General features: G+C 46.1%; 1 protein-coding gene across 4 annotated transcripts in view; it reads left to right on the top strand.

Annotated features, from left to right (window-relative positions):
* The window catches only part of SMOC1 (SPARC related modular calcium binding 1), a 129,719-nt gene that overhangs the window by 61,155 nt on the left and 43,067 nt on the right, over positions 1-25,497 (top strand). For all 4 annotated transcript variants that reach the window (XM_054567355.1, XM_054567357.1, XM_054567356.1 and 1 more), the window contains exons 4-5: positions 18,146-18,245; positions 20,600-20,647. In XM_054567355.1, coding sequence (XP_054423330.1) covers positions 18,146-18,245; positions 20,600-20,647 — 148 coding nt within the window. The remainder of the gene's footprint in view (positions 1-18,145; positions 18,246-20,599; positions 20,648-25,497) is intronic.

Raw genomic sequence — 25,497 nt, 5'->3', positions numbered from 1 at the left:
TGTGGAGTATGGTGTCTGTGTGTGCACAGACATGCATGCACACGCATGTGCATGCGTGCACGCAGATTTTAAAATTTCTTTTCAGGAGTCCCACCTCTCCTCCTGCCCTGGTTAGAGCTTTGTGTAAAGGTAACGCTGGCTATGTGTCTGTTGGCACAGGCTGTTTCTAAAACACAGGCAGCATGGGACAATAGAGACAATAGGATGCTCCTTCGGAAGGTGTTAGGCTGGAGGTGGGACACGGCTTGGGGGGCGGGAGGCCTGACGACGGCACTGTTGGATGAAAGTGGGGACGGTTGCTGGACAAGGGCGAGCTGGCCGCGTGGTCGAGCATGGTCCGGTGCCTCTGCTCCCTCTGCGGAAGAGAGCAGAGTTGGATGGAAACAAAGGCTTCAGAGGTTTCAAAGCTTCCCTGTAATTCTGAATCAGTGGGGCAAAGGGTACGGGCTGGCCTTTGGTCCCATGGGTTTCAGGTTTCCTCTCCAGGCTGGGCCCAGGGGAATACTGATTTCAAACTGACCTGCCCGTTTGGGAGGAAATGTTGGAGGGGTGGTGGGGAAGTGATCAGGCTTTATATTTTTTAAAAGTTCCCAGCTGATTCAAACATTCATCCAGGACTCAGGGCCACTGCATTAAACTGACCGTGGCTGTAATCCTGAGAGGTGCTTCTATTCATTTTCTCACTTAAGCCTCATCCCGAGCCTGTGAGGTAGGTACCATTACCCCCGTTTACAGAGGATGCAACCACCGCGGGGTACAGAATGGCAGGCTGGGATGCAGAGTCAGCTCCCTCTAGCTCCAGAGGCCTCCATTCTCTGCTGTTCTCTGAGCTGGCAACTTGAAAGGGGGCTCTGAAGCGCGGACTGGCGGAAGGCCGGCTAGCGCCGTGGTTAGCACACTGATTCCGGGCCCAGACTGCCTGTGCAGGACTCCCAGCTCCAACCCCCCAGGCAAGTCACTGAACTTCTCCGGGTCATAGTGTCCTTATGTGAAAAATGGAGATTACCTCCATTATTATACATAATTATTATTATAGCACATGCATTATGCTACCATTATTATTATAATCATTAATGAGTATTACTATAGCTTACCTCATAAGGCTGTGATGAGGGTTAAATGAGGTAACGCCTGTGGTACGCTTGAAGCAGGTACACTGCTGTGGAAAGATCTGTGGTTGTCACCATTATCCCCATATCTACTCTGGTTCTGCCTCTCATATCTTCCCCAGGTTTTATGGATGATGCCACTTAAGGAAAATAAAATCTTTTGTTGACCCTCCCCAAATTTGAAAATCAATGTGCTCCCTTATCAATTTTCTTCATTATATGTTCTAGTGAAAAGAATGTAGGTGATCTCTGTACACGAATTTGAGAATTCATGTATGGGGGGAAAAAGCAGACCTCTCTCAGCTGAGTTTGAGGCTGAGACGGGGTAAAGGTCATAGGGAGGAGGCAAAATCTTTTTTCCCCTTCCCCTAGGCTTGTGTAATCCTGAGTGTGTTGCTTATGAGAACGGTTGACCCCTGCCCTCCTGGTTCTGAAGTGTTTGCTGCCTCGTGACAGACAGCTGCTGGCCAGCTTTTGTTTTGGCGAGGCCAGGCCAGGCCAGGTGGTGTGTGCTGGGGAGAGGAACTTCCAGATTAGTCAGGGCAGAATTGCTAAGTGAGGGGGCCCCTGAAGTTCAGCAAAGGTTGGATAGATAGTCAGGAACCCCCTCATTTGTTTGACACGCTAAGCACTGCCATGTGTCTGCAGGCTCAAGGTGGGTCAGCCCAGTGGGCTGCCAGGCGGCCAGACAGCCGGCCGGTCCCCGTTACAGTGATTGAAATGGATGTGCTTTTCCCTGTGATCAAAGACTCTGCAATAACTTCACAAAATGGGGTTGTCTCTTTGAGTGTACTTCAGTCGTAGTGACGAGCTGCCAGAAGGCTACGGGGCAAATGCTTTTCTCCCTCTCCCAGCCTCCACTATCACTTAGCTGGACTTTTTTTTTTTAGGACCAAAACCCAGAGATCAGCTAGGTTTCTTTAATAGTCTTAATAATATTGATGTAAATGTATTTAGGTGTTAATAACGTATGTTAGCCCCGTGAATTATACAGCAACCCACTCTTGAAGCTTGTGGAGGCAGTGAAGGGACCCGAATGAGACCAAGTTTGTCTGGCATGGGCACAGCTTGGGATCACATGACTGGGTTGGCTTTAGTGGGGTTCATGTGGGTCTCTGTTTTCTTCTTTGTTTTCCTTTGTTGTCTTCCATCCAGACCCTTTCAACCCAACTCACACAGCAGAGCGGTTGGTGCATTTGATTTTTAAAAACCTTAATACCTACCTAGTCCACATCCCAGGCCATTAAATCAAATTCTGGGAGTGGGACCCAGACATTGTATTGTTTCAAGCTCCCCAGGTGATGTCAGGAGTTGCAAATGGCCCACTGTTGTCAGGGCTTCATCCTGCTTGTTCTTGATTGCATCATTGGAATGTGGAGTTAATGCCCTTTGGCGACCTGTTGAGTAATGTGGGGGACTGTGGTCTTTGTTCTCTGCTGTGGCCTTATCTGGTTTCTCTTCTGGGTATCAGGAACGTGACTCCGGACATCTGTTCTACCAAGTTCTCTGTAAGCAGTTGTGCGATGCCTGAGCTGATTCAGAAATCACAGCTATGGTGGAAAAGTGTTGGATCACCCCCACCAGGAAATGTTGGGTGAAGATTGTCAAGCTTGTGTGTCACCAAATAGTCATGACGGTGACTTGGTGATAGGCACTGAGTTTTACATCCATTTATCTCCAGTAGAATGTTTTGCGGTAGTTATTAATACCCTATTTATATTGGAAACCTGAGTTTCAGAGGGGTTGAATAACTGGTCCAGGGTCACTAAACTAGAAAGGCTTTGCACCCAGCCAGTCTAGTTTCAAGGCCTGTGCTCTTAAATTTTTTATGCTACGGAGGGAGCCTTGGTGTAAATGGAATTCATGTTTATTACAATTGTTATTCTAGAAGTCCCCTCTCTGATGCTGTGGACCAATCAGTCAAGCAGACTGTCTTTGAAAAAAAAAAATCCTTTTGATTATGGAAATTTTCAACTATACAAAAGAGTAGAAATAATAGTATAATGAATTCCATGTACCCATCACCCAGCTTTGACAATGACGGACATGTGGCTGATTCTGTTTCATCTTGTTCCATTTTCATCCCCCACCCCAACCTGGACTGCTTCAAAGCAAATCCCGGACACATTATTTTTTTTTAATCTCAGACAATTTGGAGCTCTCCTGTGTTCTGGGCTAAGCGCTGGTTGCTATGAGGGATTCAAGAAATGTCAAGGAGCTTCCATGCAGAAAAGATATGAAAACATATGATAAAGTAGCCAGTATATGAGATCATGGATACACAACTGGTTATATTTCAAATACCCATTTACAGTCAGTAATTTAGAATCATGAGTGTATTTTACTGTTGAGAAAGTATATAAAAATTAAAATTTTTTGAACATTAAAAAAATCTTTAAGCAAAACTAAAAGGCAAATGACATATATGAACTTTAATGGCAAAGGACTAATATTATACAAAGAACTCTTACAAACCAGCAAGAGAAAGACTCTAGTGGAAACATGGGCAAGAGATATCAACAAACAGGTTATACAATAACAAATAGCCAGTAAGTGAATGAGGTTATTTTCCTTAGTAATTAAGGAAATACAAATGAAAATAACGATGTGTCATTTTGCTTACCAAATTGGTAAAAATTGAAATATTGAGGCTTGGGTGAAGGGAAAAGACTTCCCCCACATTGCAACTGGGAAAGTAAATTTGCACTGACTTTTTATGCGATGATTTTGCAATGTGGGTCAAAGGTGTTTAATTGTGCTCACATCTCGAGCCTGAAGTCTACTTCTAGGAATTTATTCTAAGTGCATAATTTAAAACAATGTGAAAGTATTTAAACACAAGGGTTTCCATCTAAGTTTTGTTTATAGTAGTAAAAATTTGGAAACAACCTAAATATCTAATCATAGAAAATTGCTTAAACAAATTATGACATAGTCACACAATGCAGCTTGTAAAATGATGTGATATAAAGGCTTATTTTACTATGTGTATCTGTATGTGTGTTAGGGACTTAATTAATCACATGGTTAAAGAGAGATCTATTTTCACTTTTTTCTAAATAGAAAAGTTATATACACTTTGTAAAAAAACAGTCTGACAATACAGAAATACATAAGGTAGAAAGGTAAAGCCAGTGATTTCCTATTCCTGAAATAGGAACAATGAAGTCTGTAACCCTCTAGATTTATTTTCTTTGTGTGTGTACTTATTATTTAGGAAAGAAATGGTATAATATCATATTTTCTAATACTTTTTTAAACTAATTATATTGTGGACTTATTTCCAGGTTAATCACATACACCTTTACCTCATTTTTTAAATGGCTGCCTGGTATTTCATTGTATGAATGTACCATGAATTCTGGGACTTTGGGGATTAAATTTTCAGAAGGTGAATACTGGGTCAAAGGATATGCACTTTTTAAGGCATTTGGTGCATGCTCCCAAACTACCTTTCTTCCACAGTGTTGAGCAACAATGTGGTTGATTAGTGGTTGTTATGAAATACATCCCCCAGCCATCTTAATTTTTTGTGTAGATGGATTTTTGTTCTAATAATACTAGAGAGTATAAAACACCATTTGTAATGTTACTTCGATGTGAAAAAATGTGTGAGCGTTTCCATCTTTGAGCTCCATGTTCTTGGAATAGTCTTTCTTGGTATAACTCTTGTCTGGTTCTAACACTGTTCCCATTTTTACTTGTTCTAATCACTGTTCCCCCACCAATACACACGTATACATACTCTTTTATTTCCCAAAGCCCTTTTTTTTTTTTTTTTTTTTTTTTTGCATATAGGGGCCTGGGGACTGTACGTTCTTCTTCATGATGCTTTGTTCTGAAGTTGGAAGCATGAAGAAAATGTGCCTTGGCTTTTTGGCAAAAACAGTGGCCCCCGCTTGTCTGCATTTCTGTAACTCTTACTGTTGTATTTGCCATAACCTAAGGCACTGCAATTTCCTAAGTGCCTGAGCTGGAGCTATGGGCAAGCCTTGATGTTCATTTTTAGCTCCCCCTCCTCCCTGCCCCTACAGTACAGAACTGCACTCCCTGAAGTTGCCCCTGCAAGCCTGGGTTGTGTGACTAGCTTGCCCTGGAAAGAGACACCTGGGTTTACCATCTGGGTCTCCCTCTTCCAGATCCCCAGCTGGTACAGAAGGTATTAGTGATTTTAAGGACTGGGAGCTTTTGTCGGCTTCAGCTGATTAAATATGGACAGGCTGGAGTGCTGAGCATCCTCATAGGGTGAAAAAATTTGTCCTATCTTTGATGAGCCTAGATGTGCCCAAAGAGTCCAGAGGCTCAGGACACTCTAATACTAAGACCCTGGTTGCATCCATAAGCTGGAGTCTTCTGAGCTGCTTCAGCTCATTGGAGTCCCCCAAACAAAGCCAGTTCTGTTTGTTTTGGTGGGCAGTACCCTGTTTTGGGCTCCCTCTGCCTTCTGTCGTGTGCACAATACCAACTCTTTTTTTTTTAAAGCAGTCACACTGTTAAAAATTCAAACCCATCCTTTATATATAGATGGCAAAATGGTCAATAGACCCACTGTTGGACAAGTGGTTGCTTTTCTTTATGCTTTTTTGGTTAAGTGCTCAATAAACGTATTAGTATTTGTTGTAAGTTGAACATCTGCTGGGCTCAGAGCATCTTACTACTTGCTTTACATGTATTTTTCATTGAATTGCTTTTGTTCCAAACAGCCAGATAGTGAATGTGATAATCTATATGGAAATGCCCACTATTTAGCACATATTTGCTGTTCGGCAAATGTTAGTTTTCTTCCTCTTCAGGCCTCAGTTGCTCAGCTGTTAAATGGGAGAGCTGGTTGAGCTATCCCAGACGCTAGCAAGCTGTGACCCGTGGGCAGGCCTGGTTTTGTTCTTTAAAATAACAGCATTAATGAGATATATGAAATGATTTGTATGAGAGACTTCACATACCTCAAGATTTACCCTGTTAAGTTCAGGGGTTTTCAGGATATTCACAGAGTTGTATAGCTATCACCACCATCTAATGCCAGAACATTTTCATCATCCAAGAAGAAACCCTGTGCCCATGAGCAGTTAGTCTCCATTACGCCCTCTCCTCAATTCCTGGCAACCACTAATCTACTTTCTATTTCTATGGATTTGCTTATTCTGGACATTTCATATAAATGGAGTCATATAATGTGTGTGTGGTCTTTAGCGACTGGCTTCTTTTACGTAGCAGAATGTTTTCAAGGTTCGTTCACGTTATAATATAAATCGGTACTCCATTCCTTTTTATTGTCAAATAATACTCCATTGTATGGTTATACCCCATTGTATTTATCTATTCATCAGTTGATGGACATATGAGTTGTTTCCACTCCTTGGCTATTTTAAAACATGCTATTGTGTGCAAGGTTTTATGTGGATGTATGTTTTCAATTCTCTTGGTATATACCTGGAATTAGAATTGCTTGGTTTTATGACTCTATGTTTAAGCATTTGAGGAACTGACAGACTGTTCTCCAAGGTGGCTGCACCATATAACATCCCAAAAGCAATGTCTGAGGGTTCCAGTTTCTTTACATCTTTGCAAACACTTGTCATTGTCTGTCTTCTTTGTTATAGCCATCCTCTTGGCTGTGAAGTGGTACCTCATTCTGTTTTTGATTTGTATTTCCCTAATGACTATGGACATGGAGCATCTTTTCATGTGCTTTTTGGCCATTTGTTTATTTTCTTTGGAGTAATGTCTATTTAAAGCTTTTGTCCATTTTTAAATTCAGTTATTTGTACTTACTATTGAGTTGCAAGAGTTCTTTATTCTAGATACAAGACCCTTATCAGGCATGTAATTTACCAATATTCTCCCCCATCTTTGGGTTGATTTTTCACTTCCTTGATAATGTCTTTTAACTCATAAAAGTTTTAATTTTAACGAAGCCCAATTTATCTACTTTTTAAAAACATTGCTTATGCTTTTGGTGTCATACTTAAGAAACCATTCCCTCATTCAGGGTTACAGAGATTTACTCCTGTGTTGTAAGAGTGTTATGGTTTTCACTTTAACATTTAAGTTGATAATCCATTTGAGTTTATTGTTGTACATGGTGTGAGGTGTTACATGTATATGTCCACTAATCCCAGCACTATTTGTTGAATGTCTGTTCTTTCCCCTGTTAAATTTTCGTGGCACCCCTGTTGAAAATTATTTGACCATAAATGTGAGTGTTTCTTTCTGGATTTTCAATTCTGTTCCGTTAATCTACATGTCTATCCTTATATCAGTGTCGCATTCTCCTTATTACTATGGCTTTGCAGTAAGTTCTGAATCTTCCTTTTTCCTTTTTAAATGAACATTGAGGTGAGCGTTGTTCTACACCCATATGTGAGGTCAGTGCCAGCTGCCATCTCCAGGAGAGTGAAGAGATGGAAGCCCAGGACCCCGAAACCTGTGCTGTGGTTTTAAGTTTTGTGACAAGTATCAGTGTCCTTGGTTTGGAGTTTGCAAGGGAAGAAAAGGGTGAGGAGAGAAAGGTGCAGATGAGGAGGGGAGGTGAGACACTCTCTAGAGTCACTAGAGAGCTCTCTATCTTTGACAGGCTAACATTTCTCCTTTGAATCTATTAGCAGAAAAGGGATTTCTTTTTCAAATTAGGAACTGGGGGTTACAGCAAGGCTTGGTGCCTTAGAGAAGTGCTGCTGCCTGTGTGAGTCAGGCATTGCGCTGGTGCTTACTCCTCTCCCTACAGTGACATAGCCTCTGTAGTCACTAAGGTTCTCAGCACATCAAATCGGAAAAGATACAGATACTGGAGCCCTGCTGAGCACCAGCCAGCTGCCAGCTTCCCGTGGGAGCTCTACTTCTTGCCTTCCAGTGGTGGTCTACATGACATGTAATTTGCAATGAATATACAATCTCAGCTATGTTGCTATGATAGCACACTTTAAATTTATAAACGATGGCAGGGACAGGGACAGGGACAGGGCCTGATTCATCCATGTGCAGAAAGGACTTGTCTAGCAAGTGACTCATCTAATCTCCTGTATAGGGTGGGACCCACTGCTCTCATCTTTTCGATTAGAGAACCGGCACCCCTGGGGGTCACCCCTATGGTGCAGACATGGGCAGTAAGATGTGAGTGGATGGAGCGTGCTCTGCGCCAAGGACACTGGATCCACTGTGTCCTGTCGGGACTTGCCTACCTCAACCACTACTCAGTCCTACCCTGCAATGGCTTTTCTCCCGCTGAACAGCTACTGAGCATCCTGCCCCGGGTTGGCTGGCCTCATTTGCTTTGGAGCGAGCATGCAGGGTCTGGGTGCTCCCAGGGAGAATGTATTCCCTGGCGAGTCTGTCTGCACAGTTCCTCTAGTGTGAAAGTGAAAGGAGCAAGCCCCAAGAGGAGTGTGCCCCTGCTCTCTGCAAGGGGGTGTACTTGGGAGGGAGGGGAGGACAGAGGCCTGCTTCTCTGGCCTTCCTGCTGCCTGTGGGAAAGGGGAGGCTCAGGGACAGGGCCTTCAATCACCATGTCTGCTGTTCTTTTTCAGATAACAACAATACTTACTTATAGAGCACTTACTGCGTGCCAGGCTGTCTTACAAGTACCTGACACATGTTAACTTACTCAGTCCTCACCATGACTTAGGAGGTATTCAGTCCTCACTATGACCTATGACACTATTATATGCCCATTTTATAAATGAGGAAATGGAACCCCAGAGAAGTTGACTAGCTTGCCCAGGGTCATACAACTTGCAAGTAGTAGAGGCAGGGGTCAAACCCAAGTGCCTGGCTATAGAATTCTTGGCCCTAATCACTACTCTCCATGCCTTGCTAAAGGACGTTGCATCTTTTAAAGTGATGTTGGCTATAGCAAAGCCAGGGGGTGACTCAAGTGAGTAAAGCTGGGAAATTATGTCCCCTGAGAAATATTCAAAGGAGCCAGAGACATTTGGTTTGGAGACGAGAAGAATCAAAGGATGGGGGGTGTTGTGGGGAGAGCTGACCAAAGGGATTTAGGAGCGCCATCTTCGGATGTTTGTCTGTGGATGACAGTAGCTTTTTAATGATGAGTCTCACAGAGGAACCCAGGATCACTGAGTAAAATAGATAATGGCTCAGATTCTGACTCAAAATATGCAAGAATGTTTTACAAGTAGAGCAATTAACAGATGGAGTGTCTGTGACACACAGAAAACTGACTGTCCCATCCTGGGAAATGGGCAAGCAGGGACTGAATGGCCACCGAGCCCGGGCGCCGTGGGGGTGGGGAGGGAGCGCCAGTGCATCGGGGCGGAGCTTAAACTGCAGACTCCTGGGAGGCCACTTGTGTACTTTTTAGGGTTTTATGAGACAGCAGCTAATGTTCAACCAAGTGGGTAGGTACACAGTAGGCCTGCAGCAAACACTCAGGAGCTGTCCAGGCAGAGCCATTAATACCCACACTTCGGCCTATGCCACTGCTCTGTGTGTGCATGTAACATGTCAGGAGCTGGCTCTGCAAGTCAGTCAGCCGAACTCTTGAAAAATGAAAGGGATCAGATTTTTTTTTTTCCATGTCAAAGTAGAGAAATGTAATAGGAACACAGGAGGGAGGTATGAAGGCAGGAAAGTTGAATCAAACGTGAAGTCAGATCCGGGAAGCCAGAAAGAGCTCCCACCTCCTGCAGGCCACCCTTGTCCCAGCACCAGCCATAGTTCACAGTTCAGAGCTAAACAAAGCTCCTACACGAGAGGGACTCTTATTGGGTATTTCTTTAAACATAAAAACACATTTGATCCCTACCCCCATAGAAATAAAAGTGAATGAATCAGGTATCATATTTGCTATTAAAACCCTGGGCCATTCTAAGCACCAAACAGAAGGTCAAGAGTCAAAAAACAAAGACTTTGAGTCCCCGAAGCCCTGACACCCAGGTTTTACAAATATCTTAAATATATGTTGGAGGGTGGATGGTGTTCATCCTTTTGGGGGAAAGAAAAAGGTCTTCATCACATACTTGGAAGCATGGTAGTAACACTGACAATTAGGTACTAGTTTATAAATTTCCACCTTACTCCTAAGCAGCAAAAGTTCAATTTAGAGCAGGGTTGTAAAGTCACAGAATTTTGGGTTAAAGGGGATCTCAGAGGCATTTGGTGCATCTTGTCCTCTCCCTACCCTGCTCCAATCCAGGGCTCAGGTTCCACTGACAGTTTCTCACCAAGCAGTCATCTAACTTTTGCTTGATTGCCACCAGAAACAGGAAGCTTATTCCCGCCAACAACAACTTGCATAATTTATTTTGGGACACTTTCGTTGGAAAGTTCTTTTCTACGATGACTTGAGAGCGATCTTCCTGTAATTTCCATCAGATGACCCCGGCTCTAGCTGTGGGACTTTGTAGAATCCACAGAAATCCCACTTTCCACAGAAAAATGTGAAAACAGATCCTATTATATCCGTGTGCAATCCTATCTTTTAGCCAACAAATACTTCTTTTTGCCCTGGCACAAATCCTTAGTTCCATCACTCATTCTCGTATCATCGGGACTTACGTCTCTCTTTCCTCCTGGCCTCTTTCTTCTGAATTCAGTATGGAGTGTGCTTCTCCCAACTGGAAACAGGATTTCAGATGTGGTCGTAAACAGCCTGAGGAAGAATGAGACTGTCCCTAATTCTAAATACACCACTTCTAACTAATATAGTGTTGGCAGCCCCATTACGCCATCATCTCATTAAACAAAACAAAACAAAGCATTGATAAAATATCCCTTATTTAGGAGGATTTGACATTGAAGAGTTATCTTCCTTCCCTGCACCTCCTCCATTACATTCTGGAGGATGAGGTAGATACTGTAAAAGGAAAAATCCCTCATTCCTTAGCAGACAGTCCTCCCTAGACCTGGCATGGAGCAGGGGACAGTGTCTACAGCCAACAAGAATAGCTGTGCTTTGAAGCTTTGGCCTCCCTACTCCCAGCACAAGGGAAGGGGAAAAGGATGAAAAGAGTGTATGCTGGGTGCCTACTCCACAGCCACTACTGCTTTAGATGCTTTATCCAGGGTGGGGCAAACGTAGGTTTACAGTTGTGAGAACGTGAAACAGAGTTTATTCTAGTAGTATTATTTATTAATTATTGTATTATTTTCCATACAGACAACTCTAAACCTACTTCTGCCCCCACCATGTGTATCTTGTCTTGTTTTGTCTTCCCAATGACCTTCAAAGTGGGTCAAGGTGGACACTGTTAGCCTTATTTCATAGATAGGCTCAGAGAGGTTAAGTGACTTTACTCAGGCCACACAGCTTGTGGGCAAGAGGATATTTAAACGTAGGTCATTTTGGCTATGTTTTTCCTCCTGCATCTTGTTGCTTCGGAGCCAAACCTGACTGAAGATGAGAAAGACGATTGTGGGATAACCTTTCCCAAACAGGAAAAAACATGCTCATGCTCGGCAGAGACCAAAAGGATTACTCCATCCCTTCCTTCTGCCCCCTCCTGCTCACTGCACTCCAGCTCTCTTCCATGTGTGGAATCACCCAGGACATTTAATGCTGCAATCACTAGATCTATGAATTAGAAGACCACATGTCATCAAAATGACGGGACTATAAAAACTTTGGAAAGAAGTACGGTCACAAGGCTCCTTGTGTGCAAAGTCCCATCTAGAAAATTTTGTACTTGTTTTTTGAGTATTTCATGATAATTGCCAGAATAGGTGGTGTGAACAGTGGTTCTTAAAGGGTGGTCCCTAGAGCAGCAGCCGGTCACTTGTTAGAAACGCAGAGTCTCTGGCTGACCCCAGAACTAATGAGTCCAGAAATTCTGTGGGTGGGGCCCAGCCATCCGGTAAGCTCCCCAGGTAAATCTAACCACATCCAATAAGCCATGTTCTCCTGCAGCTTCTGATGGAGAGAGATGTTCTGGGGGCCCGGAGGCTCCGTCTTCCAGCAAGGGCACCCGTGGAAAACACTGTTTCTCAGAGGTCCTGCAGGGAATGCCAACAAAATGAAAATGGGACTGCTTTGGAACAACGTGAACAGTTGTACCAATGGGAGGACCATTAACTTTCCCTGGGCATCTGTCTAATCTGAAGAATCTGCTAACTGATTTAGAGCAACAGGCCAATTAAAAATAGAAAGACAGCCTCATATCCCACTGCCCAGAGAGACAAATATCCACATGCCTTCTGCTTTTAGTTTAATTTTTTCCCACTGGTAAATGTTGAGGTACATGATAGTAGTCACTTCATTTCACGTTTGGTAGTTGCTACTAAGGATGCTCAATCAAACCTGTCTCTTTGCATATGGTTCAAATTTTCTATTTTACAAAAGAAGCACAAAGAAACAGGGTGGGGGAATAAACCCACAGGGTGAGAAGGGGCTGTGCCTTGGAGGGGATCCCAGTTGTCAGCGAGGGTCTGAGGCAGTTCAAGGTAAAAATTTTTTTTAACAAATACAGAGCTTGAGAAAACATTACAAAAGAGGGGGGTGGGGCTTGCGGGAGGAAATTACTTCAAGAATAATGACCAAAATGAGAGCCTGATACCCAGACTGTAAAAACGTTGGTCTGAGAAAAGCAAAGAAATACAGCAAGGCCCTGCGCTTCATTATACTGCCTTTTTGTTTAAAAGCAAATTTCAGAGAACACTGGTGCCATGAAATGTGCCCCACATAAAGTTAAGGGAGGGCCCCACTGTTAAATAAGTTTAGGAATTGCTGCAAATGATCACATCCTCTTAGAGCAAACTCATGAATTGGTTTAAGGCTCTGAGACGTTCTGCAGTGGAGACCTCTTTTAATTTTAGCTAACCCAATACTTTCAAAGTTATTTGGCTAGAGAACCTCCACATCCTCAATGATTCCTAGTCACACCCCATATGACACCGCCTGCATTCATCGCTGTATCCAACTGGCAGGAGTAAGGGCATTGGGAACAGAGTAGGAAAGCGGGCACCTGTAGGAAAGGCTGGTCTCCTAAGGAAGCAGGGAACCCTTCATAGGAGAGAAAGCAAAAGTCCAGCGACAGAGAAGGGACATTGGGATGTGAGGTCTGACCCCAAGAACAGCCCCAAGAACAACCAAAGGAAAGCAGGCCGGCCATTGGCGTGGCAGAGGTGCCTGTGTGTCCCCCAGACAACTCCAGGAAATGCCTCTCACTCAAACTGGAGCAAAAGCCTCTCTCTCCCAGCTGCCTCCTTGATCTGAATATTTATTGATAGCCTCCCCCCTCCCACTCCCCGCCACCGTGCCCCCCCGCAAAAGAGTTCCATTCGTGGAGATTACATGCACAAAGAGACATTCAGTTCCCTCAGACACCAGCACACCTGCCAGCTGTCACAGCTGGGTGTTGGCAATCAGGCTACCTGTCTGCCTCTGGGCCTTGCTCTCCTCCTTTGTAAAATGTTTGGGTGAGACTGGAAATTGCTAAAGTTTCCCCAGCTCTTTCCGTTCTGAAATTTTATGTGAGTTTGGAGATGGGGGATTCAAATCCCTAAGTTGTTATGAACTAGCTGTGACGCTTGAACAAATACGCTCTGCCCCTTGTTCCTCTCCTATGGAAGGTGTGTGCACAGGGCGACTAAGACCCCAATGAGATAACACATAGACTGTTAGTGGTGACTGAAGGCCGCTGAGAATTACAATAGAAGGCGGCATTCTCCGTTAGGGGCGTGGCCCTGTAGTTCCGCTATGGGCCAGCGTTTGTCTCCTTTGTAGTCCTCCGCTCTCTCCTGCATTCACCCCCTGGTCTGCTCTGCCCCCTGTCCTGGGAGCTGCTGTTTGCTCTGCTCTACTCTCCTCACCGCTCACTCAACTACATCTGCCAGGAGGGCCAGCCTCCCACATCTGCCAGGTGTCTGGGAGTTGGACTGATGTTGAGGATTAACAGGCTTAAAATAATTTCAGATTTTGTCTTAATTTGGACAGCAGTTGACCTGCAATATACTGCTGGGCTGTTTATACAAAGGGCTTCAAGCCAAAAATCTTAAGTATATGAGTCAGAGATGAAATTTGCTTACCTAAGAACACACTGTTTTAAAGAACCTCTAGGAACACTCGTTACATTCAACTGTATAGTTAGACAGAGAGTAACCTCACTTTGAAGCTGATGTACAAGCACTTTTTGTCTTGTAAGGAAGGACCCATCATCAATGGACATTTCAGCCTTCCAGGGATGTTCCAGAGTGGGATAGGAGCAAATTCCATGGTATCTGTTTCTCTGGGGCCAGAACAACCCTGAGCTTTGAGAACTGCACAGTGGGATACTAGAAATGGCCAATGAATTACCTTGTTAATTCCTCTCAGCCCATGCTCTTCCTATAGGTTTATCTGAATGTTGATTAATTTGAGGCTGGGGTTAGGAAAGGCAGAATGAAGAATAAATAATTTATTAATTCAAAAGAATAAGTAAGTTTGCAAAGGAGACTAAACTGGGTTGAATTTACATCTGGATGTATGTATAAACTACCAATTCTGTAGAATTGATATCATGATCCTTTTTCTGCAAGAAGCCTTCTGTCCTCTGAGTAGAATAAAACTGTTCCTTTGTGACAGACTTCCCTTTCTTGCACTGAAATTTTTCAAAGTTTTTGCTGATTTCAGACTGCCCCCTCCTCTGTGGCTGGTCAGAAGAGGATGTTCTTCATCAGAGAAACTGGCTGTGCCCTTTTTGAGTGCATAGGTAATTTGCTTAAAAATAGCACAATGACAACAAATAGTGTAGCTTAACTGGGTACTTAACCATACGAACTAAGTGCTTTATTTTCATCATCTAATTTAATTCTATCAGCAATGGGGTGAGGTAGGTATTATTATCTCCCCTTTTAAAATAGACTCGGGCAGTCTGACTAAGGGGCTTTTCGAGGCTGCAGAGGCTTAGGAAGTTCAGTGCTGGCGTGATGGGGATGGTTTGCTAAGGAAGGTGGGCTGCAGTCTGCCTTGATGACCGCTGCTCTCTGTCTTCATGTAACTTATTTTTCTTTAAGAAGACATCTTGGAAACTCCTTAAGACAGTTTACGAACATCTTCTTGATTGAGAGTCATGGGTTAATTCACTCGGGGCTCTTTCAACAAAGGGAAGCATCCTTGCTGGGCAGCTCCTGCACTTCCTGCAGCCCGCTGCCCCCTCCCCTGCGGCACACCTGGGCCAGGGGAGCCCAGTTCCGTGTGCTCCAGGCCTCAGAGGCAGCAATTTCTCATTTAGCTCCAGTTTTCTAGGACTTGGAAGCAGCTCCCAGCCTGAAGATTTTGTAATCTGGAGTCTATTCCTTGGAGCCTGGTCCAAGGAAAATGCTGAGGGCCCTAGGGAGAAAGGGGCTGTGTTTGGACTTGCAGGGCTGGCTGGGGCTGGGAGGCAGTGTCCATGTGTCCTTGGGGATACAGTGGACATACTCAGTTGAGCATGTGACCCTTGGGACCCGCTGAGCCCAGGGGTCCAATTATATTCCTTGAAACAAAGCTTTGGGCTTAAGCTCTTGCTCATGCATTTAGTTCTGTCCTCACAACTTGACTGGGACTCTGCATGCCCGGGAGGAGGGGGCTTTCCAGCTAGCAGTTCTCTGCAGCCCGCTTGCCGACAGTGCCTGGCTGTATGTAACAGGCAGCACTGGGCCAAAGGCACTGCCTCAGGTGCGGGACTTGGGCAGTACCATCCTCGAGGAGAGGGAGGCCAGCCTTGACCGTGGGAGCCAAGGGGCCTGGGAGTGAGTCAGTGTGGCTGCCCAGCCCCAGGGACAGGTCTTCCGTGAGGTGATTATTGGCCAAGCAGGAGAAAACAGCCAGCCAGGCCCTATCAAAATTCTGTCAGTGGCGAGGCATCGTCTCTAGGAACTATCCCCTGCAGGGCCGACAGAGTCCGAAGGGGTACAATCCCAGTTTCCAGCTGCGTTGCCCACCCAGGCCTCGGGAGGTTACTAGGGAAGCTCTGGCGTGGGAGCAGGCTGGCTTGGCAGGTGTTTCTGACACAGCGGAGAGCAGTCATTGCCACAGCCACCCTGCACCCGGCCATCGCCCGTGCCAGCCACTGGACTCACCCTGTTTGTTTTCCTCTTCAGAGCCTTCCAGGCTTGGTGTTGTTATCCCATTTTATAGATGGGGCTCACAGAGCTAAGCTTGTAACTGGCTGGACCAGGATTCAAACTCAGGTCTGTCTGGGTTTCTTTCCATTCCACCATTATGCCTCCTTAGAAGGTAGCACTGACCCAACCCAAGATGCTGACCTTGAGTGAGCATCTGGGGCAGCAGCTCTGGCCAGTGGATTGTCTCCAGGAGAAGTGGGAGTGGAATGTAACATCGAGGTGAAGGCATTGCGTATTGTTTCCTTGCATGGTCAGGAGAAGTAAATGCCTCTTCTACACACAGAATCATACTGGTAGGAACAGGATGCCCTCCATCTTGTTCTCATCCTGATATGGGGGGTTAGGTCCACAGGGAAACTAGTCTTGGGGAAACCGTGGTGCTTGGGATCCATGCAAAAGCAGAAGCCTTCCTTGCTGATAAGTCCTGGGTTTCACCTAGGCCATCAGATCCCTCTTTTACCTCTGTACCCCTCGGAGACCTCAACACTCAGGTTGTTTGCTATTACCATCTATCCTCAATTTCAATGTGTCCTTAATCCCAAGAGGTAAGTATTCCCACACTTTCATATCTGTGCAAATTGGCACACATCTTGTAAATGAGGTCTACATTTAATGTGGTGGGGCTGTTTAAATTGATGTTACAATTTTAGAATTGCTAAAGATCAGGGTTGAAAAAATACGATAATTTTTGCCTTTATTCAATGCATCAAATGCTTACAGTAAAAGTCAGGCATTATGCTAGATGCTTAGAATATAGAAATAACCAGTATGTAGTCCCCTGCCTTCGGGAGATCACAGCCTAGAGGGACGTAGACTACATAGATCAATGGTACAGCTCACTGGGATCAGAGCTCTGAATCTGGGAAACCAGCATGTGTGGAGGATCAGAGGGGGGAGGGAGGAGAGAGGGGGTGGCTGAGACCACTTTGCAGAGAAGGTGTGTCACCAAGCGGGTGGGAATCTGAAGGGATTAGGAGGGGGCTGGCATGGGCTGTGGAGTGTTATTCCAGACAGATTGAATAGTTGGAGCAAAGAAAGTGCAGCACCATGAGAAACTTGGACGTACTTGCAAGCTTCAAAGGGTTCATTGTGGCTGGAATGGAGAGTATGCATGGAGACGTGGTGTAAAATGAGGCTGTGGGAACAGGAAGGGGGCAGATCAGGGAGGGCCTTGAGTGCCGTGCAATGAGCAAATTTGTGTGGTGCTCGAGCTCCTGCATAATCCTGAATTTAATCTCCATCCTGAGCCTAGCAAATCACCCAGGGGGTTTAAGCGGCGGAGTGATGCCCTGATTTGTGTTTCGGAGCTCTACAGAAAGCAGGTGGGAAGAGGATGGTGGGCTGGGAGGAGATGGATAGAGGGACAGTGATCAGGAGAGAAGGAAGAGTTACCGGGAATGAAGCAAAGCCTCGTTTTCATGTGCTGTTCCCAGACAGGGTGGGCCCGATCGTGGAGGCTTGAGCAAGGTCACACAGTGGTGCAGGGGAGCACCTAGAACCTGCAGGCACCAGGGACCTTGTTCTTACCTTAATCCCAAGATGTGTGCCCTTGTCTCAGGAGAGCCACCTGAGCAACAGCCAGGCTGACTGTGTGAATGGATGCTGGGAAAAGCTGGAAAAAGAAGAAAAGTGTACCACGGTCTCTGCTTGTTAAAGAAGGGTCATAGCCATCTACAGTGGTGGCATTCTAACTTGTACTTGCCCAATTAGTTTACCAATTAGAATTTTTTACAGTTGGATGGGAGTATATACCAGTGCTTGGGGGGAAAATGTGTGGGTATTGGTGAGAACTATCACAGGAAATACGTATTGGACGTATCTAAGTATAAGATATTGTGTCAAAAGTCATAAGAAAGAAATAGATAAATTTCTGTGGTTTTGCATGGGAGTCAAACAGAAAACATAACGTAGCAGGGATGCTTTCAAAGGGATGGGAGCTGACTGTTGGTACCGTGGTCCAAGACTTACCGCCCTTTCCCCCCTTTGACTTCTCTGTGCAGGTGCAGTGCCATACTTACACAGGGTATTGCTGGTGTGTGACCCCCGATGGGAAGCCCATCAGTGGCTCTTCTGTGCAGAATAAAACTCCTGTATGTTCAGGTACCGTAGGGAGGGGCGGGAAGAAAGAAAAGGGTTGGAGCGAGACCCCTTGGCTACCTCCTGCATCTTGTAGAGGAATTTTTGAAAGACTGGTGGTGGTTCTGAGCCATCCCCCCGGTGAGGGGGGATCCCGCTCACACGTGTACTTGCTCTGCAGGTTGCTGGGTGATAGGGTCAGTATATGCTTGTGTGCATATATTTATTGGTAAGTTTAGGTTTCTGGTTTAAGGCCCTTTTCCCCAAGTATCCTCTGTAACCCTTAGAGCAGGGGTGTCCAACCTGCAGCCCGCAGGCCGCATGTGACCCAGGCTGGCTGTGAATGCAGCCCAACACTAAATTGTAAATTTATTAAAATATTGTGAGTTTTTTTTGGTGTGTGTGTGACCACATGTTGCAATGTATTTAATGTGGCCCAAGACAACTCTTTTTCTTCTAGTGTGGCCCAAAGACGCTAAAAATTTTCACACCCCTGCTTAGAGCATGGCATGTATGTTTTTAGCTTGAATGCTCTGGTTGCTAGTGGCCCTGGGAGACTTTATTGAGGTGGATGTCAAGACGATATGGGAGTTCAACATCAAAGGCCGCGATGATCAATGAGCGATGTTTGTCATGAGCTCAGGAGAGGAGGGTGGCGGCCTATGGGCCATATGTTGGCCACCCCTGAGCAATGTAATGTGAAGTGATAGAAAATTTTCATCACAGTGGCCCTCAAATCTGGCTGTCATCAATGGTGCCTGGGGAATTAAAAAGAATCCGGTATTGACGCCCTTCCTTGTATATTCTGATCTAGTAGGTCTGGAGTGAGACCTGGAGTCCACATGTTTATGAAGCTTCTCAGGTGATTCTGTTGATTAGACAGGTTAGGGAGCCACAGTTTCATAGTGACCTTCTAGGTCAGCCCATGGCAAAAATTAAGTCCTTTCTGTTTCCAACTTATAAACAGAAAAATTGTGCTCTTAGGTCAACTTCGTGGCACTGTGAATTATTGATTTACACAAGCCCCACACTTCCCACTTAAATTAAGATTGTAAGAGACTTGAGAGTCACTCCCTCAATTCATATGCAGTTCAGCCCTCGTTAAAAACACCCTATCCCACCATCACCTGCTTCATAGTTCTCTGTATCTTTGTGAATGAGATTTTATTTTACTTATTTTTAATTTTTTTATTGTTCAAGCACAGTTATCTCCATTTTCTTACTTTCAATTTTTTAGTGCAAACAAAGTGTAAAACATTGTTCTAAAACCTATGGGAAATTCCAAAGGCTAGTAGTCCTGCTATCCTTACATTTTTCCTTTTTCACAAAATTTATTCATTTTTCCACTAGCCCCACTATGTTAAAGGGAGAAGTACGTGGGAAGGGCAGTACGTATCTACATTAGGAAATCAAGATTTGCAGGCTAAAAAGGAAAGTTTACTTTCTTTGTGGTTTACGTGGAAACTGGAAACCTTAAATGGGGACGTTGTGGGGAGGGGCAGGAATGAGCCCTCCTTGCAGATGACCTGGAAAGTTTCATTTAAAGCAAACAAATGCACTAGGAACAAGCCATGCAGGGCAAGATAATTGGATTCTCACAAAATCAGTCTATAGAGAAGGGGTATCGTGTAGATTGGGAAAAAATGGATTCTTTCTTTTGTTGGTCAGCCCTTCTGTGGATGAGCCGCCTGTGCCCTGCCTGTGCGGGCCCTGGAGAGACAGGTGCCACAGGGTCAGGGCTGGAGGACGGGTGCGTGTGGCGTCCTGGCACACGCAGGGCAAAGTGGCCAAACACACACCCTACCCCCTCCTGAAGGAACAGCCTGCTGCATCTAGAAAATTGTTTCCATGCCTCAGACTATTTTGGCCCATTCAGGACAATTGGGCCAACAATTTTCTACTTAATGCACATGGAAAATCGCCGATTTCCTGCCCTAACCAGCAAGGGATGTCAATCATTGCATTTGCAGTAAGAGGGGGTTTCTTTTCTGTTGGCCCCACTGAGTGGATATGGCTCAGAAGGTGAAGCTGGTGAGAGTGAGGGAGATGGGGAGTGAAGGCGAGGGGCAGTTATGGGAATGTTCAATAAGGGAGTTATATGGATGTGGAATTCTGTAAAAGTCTGGTTAAGACTATGGCCAGGGAACATGGAAATCATGGTTCATCTCAACAGTGCTGTGGTATCAGTGACATTGACATTAAACAAACCCCACTCGACATGCATGTATGTACTAACTTTGTATATAATGTCCCGAGATGTGTATACTATATATATACATAACCATATGCTCATAACATCAAGCTTTGCCAACTCTATGAAAGGAACCAACCACGATGCATTCTGAATGTCTGTGTTTTTGTTTCCCTTCTCACTCAAGGTTCAGTCACCGACAAGCCCTTGAGCCAGGGTAACTCAGGAAGGAAAGGTGAGTAGAGTTTTATGCTTTATCTAAATGTTTGCTCCTAAAGCCAGTCCAAGCAAGAATTCTTGGACAAGATGGAAGGAGCTGGGGTGAAAGCTAAAAGTGCCCTGCAGAGAAAATCTATTTTTATTCTGTGTTTCCTCCCAGAAGCGCCGGAGGTAAGTAAGGCTCACCAGCAGTGGGGACCAAGGTCCCAGAATTTCTGAGGGAGGTGAGTGAGTGCAGGGCACAGAGCTGGCAGGGACCCTGAGAATCTTGGTTCCTAGGATGTTCAGTCAATCAGCTTATCGGTGTAGCCAGCATTAAACCAAGAAGGATAATGAAAGTAGGCCTGCTCAAGTCTGCCTTGACTCTCTTATTTTGGAAATCTATCTGAGCATTTCCCCCCTCACTGCTTCTTAATGATTATTCCAGCTCATCTAGATTCTCTTTACTAAGACTAGTCTGGCTTCATGGGCTTGTGACCTGTGTGGTTGTAGTCATGAAATTCTTAATTGTTTTGTCTTTGAACCCGTGTTTTTAAGTACGTAAAGTCAACAGGACAAATGAAGCATGCATGTGAACAGAAGAAGTACGTGCAATGTGCGTACCTGCTGCTGATGTTGGCTCTCATGTACATAAGCTTTTGGGATGCATTTTTTTCTTTACCTAGAATAACATTAAATAGCAAATTCAAAACCACCACTGCAAGTCAAAAGAGACACTATGAAAGAGAGGATAAAACTTTATTTTTAGTTTCTTTAATGACACTTTTTCCTGCTTTTTGAACAAAGAACCTTTCATTTTCATGTCCTATTGGGCCCTACAAATTATATAGTCCCTGATTAAGGCGTTTGTCTGAGTGCTCTTTAGTGGACCAGCTGCCGTGAGGAATAGGTCTCTGGGGCATGTCGACCATAATTTCCCGTGTAGTGGACACTAAGATTCACTACTGTTCACCTGCAGGTGACATGCAGACAGAGAGCTATAGTTGCATAGAAAATAGCCATCAATTTAATTGCATGAGAAAGCAATCCAGAACCCCCATTGTGGGCTCTCAGGTAAAACCCAGGCAGGGAACCTTGGCTGAGTCTGAGGTTTCCTACCTGACTCTGGGCCTTGGGAACTTCTTGCTCGTAGGAGCCCATGTGATAGTTGGGTCTGTAGAGGATCAGTGTGAGGTGCACTCACTGTCATGGGGAGACCAAGACAAGTCCCTGGACCCTGCTCCAGGAGTTCATTGCGTGGGGATCGGAAGAGGAGGCAAGGTCACCCTTCCTGAATGCAGGCATTGAGTCCAGAGAACCTGCTGCCCCTCTAGGCAGGTGCTCCAAGGAGATGTGGAAGCTGAGCACAGTGACGACACCACCCACTAGAAAACGGGGGCCAACGGACCAAAAGGGCTGCCCTGCCTCCTGCAAGCAGGAATGAGTAAGTGGGTGAGAAAAAAGGAACAGGTGCCTTTCCAGGTCTTTCCCAGGACAGAGGAGACAGCCGTGAGGGTTGGTGGTTTCCTTTTAGTGAAAGAGGCACATGAACGTTTCTTTCTGCAAAGACCTGAAATCATCCACGCTGTGAATGGCATGTGCCTACAATTTATTGGGGTTGAAAAAGAAAGCCGCCTTCCATTTTGCTTGTTGCAGCTGGAGTCTTCAGAACATGGCCTTTATTTCTGGGTATGAGGTCCTGGTGGTAGAAAAAAATAAATTGGCAATCACGCAGAACAGAGCGCCCGGATTTCCCTAATGACAGGGAACTGAGAGCACAATGCTGAATAAAGCACCCACCCCAGGAAAGGCCACCCATGGGTTTCAGTTTAAGTTCTGCAACTGCACAGAGGAGTACTTTCTAGGTTGACGTGGCTTTGCACCCTGAGGATAACAATAAGAATCAGACATGTGCCATGGCGGGACCTCATGAATTCATCTGGAAGAGGGCAGGGAACCTGATTCCTTCAGGGATGGTACAGGGGACAGGGGCGTAGAGTCTGAAGCCTCATCTCAGAGATAAGTTGCCATCAATTTTCAGTTCTTTGCTCTCCTGCCTGAGATGAGTTCCTCCCTCCCAGATGGTTCTGCCAAGGTTCCCTCTTTAGTGAAAAGGCCTTGGGGGAGGGAGGCGGAAAGGGATGCCCGGGCTCACTCACCCCTGGAGAACTGGCTTCTGTCAGTGGGCTCGCTTCCCCTTTGCTTTGGAGGGTCAGTGTCGGTGTGGATCCTCTTCTCTTTGTCTGCCGTGGGCAGTGCAGTGAAAAGCAGTTTTGGGCCACCTGTAGGAAGGGCCACCTGAAGCCACACCTGTCCAGGAAGCTGAGGTTTGAATGGGGACAGGGTGCGAGAGGGCATTCGTAATATCCTGTGTTGGCCCGCTGAGGTCCCTCTTTCAGCTGCCACTTAAGAATGGAATGTGCTCCAGAGGGCAGCAGGTGGGAAGACACAAAGGCCCCTTGTCTGAGCTCGTGCCCACACGTGGGGTCTCCTAGAAGGCGTTTCCAGAGAGCTGGAGCTCGCAGCCCTCTGGCCAGCCTCAGACAGATGCTAGGCCTGGCGCTTGTGCAGGGTAAGGGGTACAGCCCGCACGGAGGTGAGGCCGGAGGGCTGGGTGTGTGAGTGGTGGGGGGGGGGCGGGGGAGGAGCGGACCCAGCCTATTCTTTCTCCACCCTCTTGAATTTGCTCCTCTGACAGGGCTGGAGGGATCGGTTCTCTCTGCCTGGAAGGAATGAAAAGGCGTATTGTACAATGATGGGGAGTCTGGTTGCCAGCCAGGAATTAGTCCTCCAAAGGAGAGGAGAAAGGCAGAGTGAGAGAGGAGGCTGGGCGAGGAGGCCCAGAGAGATAGCGGGAGGAAGGGAGGAGGGAGAGAGGCCGGGCGGTAGCAGGTCACAGCCGGCTGGCCTGGACAGGGAGGCCTGGGTTGCTGAGGCTCCTGGGTCCACAGGTGTGGAGCCTGAGGGGAGAAGGGGGGTCAGGAGGGAGGGAGGTGCTGTTATCTTACCCAGATGCACGTGCTCCTGGAAGGGAGAGGGTCAGAACTTCAGACTATTTATTTAATCCCTTGGAATGCCCTTGCCTCGCTCTGATCTTTGGGCCCCTTGTGTTTCACGAACCCCTTTACAGGCACATGTGTGGTAATTAACACGTGCAGTGTAGGTCCTGGCCATGTGTTTGAGTTTCAAATATCCATTGATCTGGGGCGCTCCCATCCTGGCCACCCCTCCCCTTCTCCTTCGGTCCTCACCCTTGAAGAGCAAGGGAAGGCGTCTGTGTGTGTTTGGAGGGTGGGGGACACATGTGCATCCACATGTATTTTACTGAGGCTCCGGAGGAATGTCAGAGCCGGGGAGAGCACCCCCAGCAGCCCCTCCAACCCTGACGATCTGCTGCGGCGAAACTGGCAGAAGGCTGCAGCAGCTGCAGTAGAGGTGAAGTTTTGGTTTCACCTGGAGTAGTCTGAAGAACGGCTGCGAAGCAAATGTCTTTAGAGACCATGAGTTTACCCTGAGTGGCTTTTCCTGGCTGACCAAGGCTTGTGGATTTCCCTGTGGTGCCTCTTTTCGGGGTCTTGATGATAATGAATGGGGACGATTTGGGGAGCCTTCAGGATAACTGAACATGGTCAGGGACTGGCCCTGGGCTTCATTGTTTGTGAGGTGCCAGAGGGAAGTTCTCAGCTTCCAGCAGGGTGACGGTGGGGGTGGGGGGGGGGATGAACACGATTGCATGAAAGAAGAAGGGGAGAACATTTGTAAAATGATTTCTGGTGGTTATCTGGGAGCTGTTTTTCTTCTGAGTGCCCAGAATTTTAGAGATTCTGGGGTGCTGCTTCTATAAATGACAAGTGAAAGTTTGGGGCCATCAGGAATTTTCTGCGGGTTGCCTTTTTCCTACTTGTAAGAAGTCTGGGAGTTAGCTATTTAAAGATGATGAGGGGAAAAAATAAAAACATCTGCATACCCTTTTTTTTTTTTTTTTTTTTGCATGGGCTTCTGTGTTTGTCAAGCCAGCCTTGGAAAGGGGCTGAGTTTCCAGAACCCAGCCCACCTTTAATTTGCAGAGACTGTGTTTTTTTAATCCCTCACTGGCTGCTCCATAGTATGTGCTCCAGGTGAAGAGTGAGTCACAGTCATTACTCCAGGGTCCCTCTCTTTGCCTCTATCTTTAGAATTTCTCATGGAGCCTGGTCTACAGATTGGTGCCAACTTGGAGATCTTGTCACTCAAGTGACGGACTAGGCAGCCCCCTCATTGAGGGCTGAGGCATGTGCGTAGGGCAGCGGTGATGGATGTCAGGCGTCCCAGAGGAAGGGGACTGTGTGGCTTTCAGCCTCAGCCCTCATGGGGGTTGGTTAGCACCCCTGAGGCCGTTCGCTTCCTCGCCCTGAGCCTGAGGTGTGCAGGCTGGCTATTTCAGGATCTGGAACATGTAAGTCTGATTACCTACCGGGGGGCTGGGTTTGAATGGAGGCGGGCAGCTGATGCCCTGTGCAGGTTGGCTTCTCCACACATTGAATTTCCCTGTGGAGAAGCATTTTCATTCCTATGCTGGGCCTGCTGAACACAGCTGTGCCTAAGCAGCCCAAGCCCATGAGAGACAGCTCTTTGCTCCCTGCACACATTTTGTTGCTGCTCTCTGGTGCTCTGAAACACCCTGACCAAGCCTGGCATATACATGTGCCTGCTTTTCAGAGATAGTTGAAGAAGGGGTGCGCATGAGTGTGTGTAAGCGCTCACGCATGCACCATGTCTCCCTCCTTCCCACAGTTAAGTGCTCCCCCAGCTTGGTTCCACCTACTCAACCCCCACCCCTTCACACTGGCCCCTGTTCTGGGGTCTCCAAAAGAAAGCTTATGCATGGAAGATATGAAATTAAGAGTT

The sequence above is a fragment of the Pteronotus mesoamericanus genome, unplaced genomic scaffold, assembly GCF_021234165.1.
Source record: "Pteronotus mesoamericanus isolate MK-2021 breed Mesoamerican mustached bat unplaced genomic scaffold, CSHL_Meso_final contig_182, whole genome shotgun sequence".
NCBI classification, from domain to species: domain Eukaryota; kingdom Metazoa; phylum Chordata; class Mammalia; order Chiroptera; family Mormoopidae; genus Pteronotus; species Pteronotus mesoamericanus.
This window is presented reverse-complemented; position numbering and strand designations above follow the sequence as displayed.